General features: G+C 39.9%; 1 protein-coding gene across 2 annotated transcripts; it reads left to right on the top strand.

Moving 5' to 3' along the window:
* The first annotated feature begins 5,504 nt into the window (after nucleotides 1-5,504).
* On the top strand, nucleotides 5,505-5,824 carry LOC112823084 (ATP synthase F(0) complex subunit f, mitochondrial-like). Of its 2 annotated transcripts, XM_025870634.2 has the most exons (2): nucleotides 5,505-5,625; nucleotides 5,743-5,824. In XM_025870634.2, exons 1-2 carry the CDS (start codon nucleotides 5,505-5,507, stop codon nucleotides 5,769-5,771), a joined length of 150 nt encoding a protein of 49 aa, XP_025726419.1. In that variant the 3' UTR covers nucleotides 5,772-5,824. The 2 variants fall into 2 exon arrangements, with proteins under 2 accessions (XP_025726419.1, XP_025726410.1); XM_025870625.2 differs by having other exon boundaries at nucleotides 5,505-5,811.
* Nucleotides 5,825-7,923: the final 2,099 nt, after the last annotated feature.

The following is a 7,923-nucleotide window of genomic DNA, read 5'->3' as shown; positions in this document are numbered from 1 at the left end:
ACAAATCTCCTTCTTCTTCTTCTCTGGGCCATCTTCTCTTAGTGGAATATTTTCCCAGGTACTGTCTTTTAGTAATATTCTAGAATTTCCAATGGGGTGACCGATGGTCTAATTTGTACACACACACACACACACACACACACACACACACATACACACACTTCAGATTCAAGATCAGAATGCTCAAAGTTACATTCCATAACTTGCCCAAGAACTCAAAACTATCTTCATACTCATGATTTTATTAATGGATTGATCACAACCTTGTCTCACTCTAGAATGTGTTTAGAAAAACACACAAGTATTCACAAATTATAGGCACATTAAATTAAGGAATTAAGACAGAATCTAAAAGGGAGGAAAGGTTAGGACTAAAATAAAGCCTGAAGAGGGGAAGATGGAAAAATGCATAGTCTCAGGTCCTTTGTAGTAGGGCCATACGTTTGTTTTTAAACCAAATAGGAGTTATTCAAAGCCAACCAATTGTTCAGAACAATTGTAACTATTCCTGACCCCAATGTCAGGAAGGATATTTTTTCTGGGGATCCTTATAAATAGAGTATTATGTAATGTAATCAGGTTCTGTGGTGTGGAATCCTCAACATTCTCCTATGGCATCGCACCAGACTTGTGTGGTTCTTCGTGAAGCTCATCAGCACAGCCCAGGGTGAAGCAGAGGAGAACAAATAATCTGCCTAAATAGACCACCTAAAAAGGATTGATGGAGCACACTAGGATGACCCTTGCTTAGTTTGAATAAAGGGAATCAAATTCTTTAAAAGGAGTGTTAGGATTTTTGTGTAGGTGTTGAGAGCATAGACTCTGAAACCATGTTGCCTGGCTTTGAATCCTAGCTTTGTTGCCTATTAGCTGAGTGACTATGGACAAGTGACATAATTTTTCTGTGGGATGGTAATAATAATACTTAGTTCACAGATTTCTGTGAGAAGTGCATGTGTCACAGTGCCTGGCAATAGTAAGTACTGTGCAAATGTTAGTTATTGTCCTACTGAGGGCTTTGAACTAAACTATGTAAAATGCTCCACACCCAATTCCAGCGTGGACAGGGAGGGTTTCCCACATGAAGCAGTTCTTGGGCACCAACTGAGTGACCCACAAATCAACTCAATGTTGACACTATCTACCTGGAGACAGTGTCAGATCCTACAGGTTCCGGATGTGGTCCTACAAGACCGACCCCTCCCCTCACCACTACCAATAAGAACAACATGGGACACCAAGTCCAGGTTGTTCCCTTTGCTCTGACTGACCATCAGCTATAGATGGAAGTTCCCATGACCCTTCCTTGGGTTCCATTAATTTGCTAGAGCAGCTCACAGAACTCAGAGACGTATTTTACTTACTACATTACCAGCTCACTTTAAAAGGATAGAACTCAGGAACAGCCAGATATCGTAAGGTCTCTTAAGACCTAACCCTAGAAGTTCAGAATATAGCTCCTCTGCATTCTCCTGTTCAAGCAAGCACAGAGGTCCGTGTAGATGCAAGGGGAAAGGGATCGGACTCCACATCCTTGCCAGTGTGGCCAGTTTTCAGGCTTTGCTTGTCAAGTAAAAAGTGAATCACCTGTGTTAGAATCTGATAATAAAATATTATGGTGGAACCCATTGCAAAAATGCCTATAAATGAAAAAAAAATGCCTACAAACCGAAGAAACCATGAGACAGACAGAAACTTGGACTTAAACTGTGTAATAAAGGAAAGTGCAGAGTTTTGGAAGAACATGATTGGTCTTAACGTTTGTCCTCTCCTTGGGAGAAGTCTTTTAGTGGACGATCCTAGACTGAATTTGTCCTTCACACTATCCAGTGAGCATATTGTTGTGTTTGTTCTTGTTTTCTTTGTTATGGGGCTTTTTGGGGAATTTGAACGTGTTTGGGTATTCATGCTACTCTTAGACACAGTCCTCACTACTCCTTACTGTCACACACTGATCTGTTCCACTTATGGATGTTACTCATTTAGTGCCTGCAACTTGAGGTCTTATTTGCTCTATAGTGAACTTCTCTGGTTGTTAACACCTTTTCGGCTCAGAAACTAGCCTCTAACATGAAGGGAAATGAGTACATAAAAAAATGTATCACCCAGCCTTATCTACTGAGACTGTATCCTAGAACTGGGGCCCAAAGGAGCTGGGGCAAAAGTGGAATGATGCCTGCATCACTCAGCCTGCTGCGGGGGGTGGGGGGGGCGGGCTGGTACATACCAATGGCATCACCCTCTGATTATTTTGCTGGCTATCTCATAGTTTGACCGCTAAGGTTTCAATCCAGTACTGACTAGATTGATCCTTATTTCATGCTGCTTACTCTGGTGTCTTATGTCATCCACTGTAACGACCATCATGCCAATGGCCACCTCTATAATTGTGGAAAAGACACCATTTTGAAAGGGTGTGCTCCGGAGGGCAAACTGCTTTCTGTTTAGTTATTTTTACTTGGGCTGGGGTCATTTTGCCCAGGATCTGAGCAACATCTTACAACAGACTGCTCAATAGCTAATATTTGTAGGGAGGACAACTCTTAGGTCATTAGAATGTCATGAGATGGCCTTTATTAATCACAAGTCAACCACATCAGGTCAAGCTTGCCCTTGTTTTGCAACTCAGAGTACACTCAATAAATGATTGTATTTTGTTATACACATTTGTACTTTCTAGAAGATATATTTTTCCCACTATGGACATGCATATTCTCTACACGTTTCTTCATATTCATTTCTCCTCATTATTAGCACTTTAAGAACTTTCAGGTTAGACAACAAGAAGGAATGTTCCACAGGTCCCAGAGTAAGCATATTGCTAAGTTTCATTCAGGAAATTCTGGAGTTGAACTACAAATCATGGTTGGCTCTCTAGTCAAAAGGTCACCCTTACTCTCAGCCCCTTGCCCAAACATGATGCAATTTGAGACCCTCTGAGTTTTTCATTTTTCCTATGCATATTGACTTTTGGTCCTGTGTCAAGGAATTATTCTCATTAGAACAATAACAACAAAAACCCTTTGTTCTTTCATTGGTCTCTTGGGTGGTTTTAGTGGTATTGAACTCAGACATATATTTGCTGTTTCTTGAAATCATGAATTCCACATCTCAATGGGATTATTACAGTTCTCTAGCATGAGATAAATCAAATTGTATGGAATTTGTTTGAGAGATTTCTAAAGAACAGAAGGAGTGTATGTGTCGGGAGGAAGGATGGGGGTGGATGGAATCTATTCGTATCTCCAAGATCATGGAAAACTCCCTCTCCTTAAAATAGCTGCCCTTTGTGGCAGGTACTGCTTGTTGCCTACCCCAAACCCATTTTTCCTTCTTCCTTCCTATCAGGATCCCTGATTTTGTGGAGGGCTGCAATGTATGTAGTTAAAAAGACCCATCTCCTAGAGTTCCTTTGTGTTTTGGAGCTGCTCTATGTCATGATTTTGACCATAGTTATATGAATCTGTGATAAAATGTCATAGAACCATATACACAGACATATAAAAAATGAAAGCAGAGTTCATGAAAAAAGCAGGTAAAATCTTAATTGGGTTGGTAGTTTAGTCAAATGTAATCTTTCGGGGCGCCTGGGTGACTCAGTCATTAAGCGTCTGCCTTCGGCTCGGGTCCTGATCTCAGGGTCCTGGGATCAAGCCCCACATCCGGTTCTCTGCTCTGTGGGAAGCCCGCTTCTTCCCTTCCTGCTCACCCTGCTTGTGTTCCCTCTCTCGCTGTGTCTCTCTGTGTCAAATAAATAAATAAAATCTGTAAAAAAAATGTACTCTGTCGGTGTAAGTTTCTTAATTTTGATAATGTGCTACAGGTATGGAAGATGTTACCATTGAGGGAAGCGATATAATGGCTAACTGGGACCTCTCAGTATTTGTGCAACTTCTTGTGATTCTGTGATTATTTCCAAATAAAGTCTTGAAAATAAAGATATTGACATAGACTTCTTTACAAATAAGGATGACCCTGTGACCCACCTTTGACCAATGAGGAAAAACAGAATTATACAGATAGTGGTCCTGGGTAGGCTACTTTATCATATTTAAAGGGGATAGACTACTGCTTATGTTTTCACCTTTGTTTTTTTATCCTTCTTCCCTCATGGAACACACACATGGGACCAGATATGTAAGTATGAAGTAGAAAGCTTGCATAGGCAGATAAAGTAGAAAATTAGAAGGAACTTGGGTCCCTGACTCTACTCTCCCAGGACAGCCTGCTTTGGGGTTTTGCATCATGTGAGAAAAATAAACCCCTTGTGTTTAAGACTGTGTAATAGGGTTTATGTTTTTTGATGTTGCATGTAATCCTAAATAATACCTTCTTCTTTGTTCCAAATATAACCGGGGTCACCAAAAGTCTGGGTGCCAATAGACTTTTATTTCATCATCCTGATTTCAAATGCTCTAGACAACAGTTTAGGAGTCCTGTGCTCTTGTAACAATTTATTCATGAGCTATTGGTATGCCTTTGGACAAGAAGCCCATTTTCTCTACGATGAAAGAGTTGGACTTAAGAGCACCAAAATCTCTTGTTTGTATAATTAAAGAAAAACCTTGAACCAGGAAATGGATAATGATGGAATCTAGGGACAAGCTATATCAGTACCTAGTAATCACAGAATATTGGTAGAGTAAATAATGCGAGAAATAAACGGATATTGGAAGGAAGGAGGCAGATTAAATCACTTTCCACAATACTTAGACTCCTTTCCTTTGTGAGAGAATAATCACTCCTGCCTATTCTTACATGTCTTGTTGGGCTTCCTGGAAGAAGAGTAAACATGTCTCACTGACTTTGGGCTTGGCCGAATGACATGCTTTGGCCAGTGCAATATGAGAGAATGTGATGTATCTCTCGTTCACACCAACTTTCAGAGGTATCATAAATTTTCTTCAGAGTTCTTACTCTTCTGTGCTATGTACACGGCCATGGCTCACATAGCTTCTGTCCCCTTCTAGGGCACTGAATGGAAACACACACACACACGGAGCAGACATACAGCCGGGCTGCAGTCAAGCCACAGCTGAGATATAAAATGAGCAAGAAACAAGCCTTTGTTGTTGTAAGCTACGAAGATCAGAGTTTTTGTTACTGCAGAAAGTTGCCTACTACAGAGAGGAACCTACAAGTCTTTAACAAGAAGCAGTTAGTCCATGGAGGTAGCTGCAAAAGTACAAAAGCTGTAATTTAAGGAGGAGCTTGTGATAAGAAGCTGGGAAATAGAGTCAGGCCCTGAAGAATGGGAACTTGGGGTTGGTCTGGTAAATTCTCTAAATTCCATCAGACATTTTCTTTTTTATTATATGACATAATGGTTATAAGCTGGGGCTCTGAAGCCAGTTGCATGCATTCTAATCCCAGCTTTTCTATTTGCAAATTGTGTGTCTTTAGTCAAGTTACATAATGTCTTCTCTAAAATAGGGTAATAAACAGGATTTAACTCCTTGGTTGGTATACAAATGCTTCAGAGAGCGGACACCCAGGACTCCATGATGGCGTCAGTCGTACCAGTGAAGGAGAAGAAGCTCATGGATGGGAAATTAGGAGAGCTGCCCAGCTGGATACTGATGCGGGATTTCACCCCTAAGGGCATTGCTGGAGCATTTCAAAGAGGTTACTACCGGTATTACAACAAGTATGTCAATGTGAAGAAAGGGGGCGTTGCTGGGATTTCTATGGTGCTGGCAGCTTTTATGTTTTTCAACTACTGTTGTTGTTACAAGGAACTCAAACACAAGGGGCTACGCAAGTACCACTGAAGAGGGCCCAGTGTGGAGGCACATTCAGCATTCCTGACCATGACCTTTGCCTGGCACCCTTGACTCCTTTCATATTCTAATTCAGAATTAACATCCAATTAAAGATGACTGGTAAAAAAAAAAAAAACCCAAAAAACAAAAAACAAAAAAAACATAGTGCTTCAAACAGTGTTTTGTCTATACCGTGTACTCAATTGTTAGCTACTATTAGTATGAGTGGGTTTCCTCCCTCCATTATGCCACTTTACTCTGCTTTTGGCTAAGACAATAAGATAACTACCAGAGCTTTGAACATAAGCACTGACTCATGGATAAAGGTCCAGAAGGAATTAGGGCAAGAGAAACAAAAGTCAGAAAAATAAGTCCATTGCAAAATGCTTATCTATCTATCTATCTATCTATCTATCATCTATCTATCTATCATCTATCTATTCTTCTTTTCTATTTCTCTTTGTATTAGTCTCTAAGGAAAAAATGCATTTACCAAAGACAAAGGCAGGCTTTAAAAAGGTTTTTGATTTTTTAGCTGATTTGCTATTCTGTTAAATTAGAAAATTTGGAGCCTATACAAAACTGGAGAGAAATGTACAAAATTCCTCTATATCTAACTCCTAAGTATAATATTCATCCACAAAGATCGCTCTTGTTTCATCTGTGCCTTCTCTTCCCTGCCCCACTAGATGAGGAAGAAAACCCCAGATGTCATAGCATTCGGTTGAATAACTTTGAAAAATCATTTACAATTATCTTTTCCTAATAAAAGATTGCATGCTTGGACTCCTAGAGTATGCTCATTATGAGTTACGTAGCATCAGAAAATTAGAATGTAATAATTAACTGGTGGGTGGCATATTAGCTTGTTAAAATATAACGTGTAGGCTGTGATCATGGTCTGGAGGCCAAGAGACTGCCACACATGCTTCCCACATGGCTTCAGGGCGCTTCTATCTGGAGTGCACTGGCATGAGAGAGATTCTGAGGAGTGGCCCTTTATAAAGCCTTCAGAACAAATCAGTCAATTCACTTTACTGCAGTATATATTTAAAGACCAACAAGTATGCAATATGGTTTCATATTTAGGAAAATAGGTGAATTTAAGATAGGTCCTGCCTTTAGCGAGAGTTAGACCCATATATAGCTAATTATAACCCAAGGCATTGTGAACACTTTTAGTATAAAATTCCAAACCAAAGGCTGTATCATCTCAGAGGGAGTGTGAATAATTTGAATGTGGGGAGATGAGGTAAGGAGAGACAGTTTCATAGAGGAAGCAATTTTTAAATTTAGCTTTTAAAAAAATGAGTAGCATTTTGACAGGTGGACTAGGACGTGGGTGGGTAAAAGCCAAAAAAAGAGAGAGAGAGAGAGAGAGAGAGAGAAAGAGAAAAACCAAGCAAGGAATTTTAAAAGGTGTAAAGATATACATCTCTTAACCCAGAAATCAGTGATGTTTTGGGTCCCAATTCTGGAACCTTCTTTCCAGTTTTAGGGACCCAAGCAGTATCCCAGCAACGTTTTTAATAGATGCCATTTGCTGACATAACACATTTTCTGCATACTGATGAAATTTAATAGGCAAATCAAATAATGTAACATTTACGTTCATTTTAAATATTCCCATAAAACTAGAGTCGGGCAAACTATAGCCCTTGGGCCAAATCTGATCCATGGCCTGTTTTTGTAAATAAACTTGAATTGGAACATAGCTACACCCATCTGTTTAGAATTGTCTATAGTGCGTGGTGCTACAGTGGCAGAGTTGGGTACTCACAAGAGACCGTCTATCTGTCCTACAAACCATAACAGATTTACTTAGGATCAGGACTAGGGTGAAGTGAGTGAGGTCTCTACAGCAGACACTCATGCTCCGGGTGCCTGCATGACCCCGAGAGAGCTTCTTTAAATTTTGCATCTTAGATGCCTCCCTTGCCTTTCCCTAATTTTGGCTCTGTATTTACTATCTGACTCTCTATAGAAAAGTTCTTCTAAACCCTGCTACAAAACAAAAGGGTTTGTAGCAGATTATATTCATAAATTATTTAGCAGTGTTCCTGGGACGAAATGAAGTCTGTTCATTCCCCAATGGACAAGAAGAGTGGGAAGTGATGGATTTAACACTCATTAACTATTATTCATTATTATTCATTATTTA

Source organism: Callorhinus ursinus, unplaced genomic scaffold (assembly GCF_003265705.2).
Source record: "Callorhinus ursinus isolate GAN/ISIS: 27379988/994484 unplaced genomic scaffold, GSC_fseal_2.0 scaffold1, whole genome shotgun sequence".
Classification (NCBI taxonomy): Eukaryota; Metazoa; Chordata; class Mammalia; order Carnivora; family Otariidae; genus Callorhinus; species Callorhinus ursinus.
This window is presented reverse-complemented; position numbering and strand designations above follow the sequence as displayed.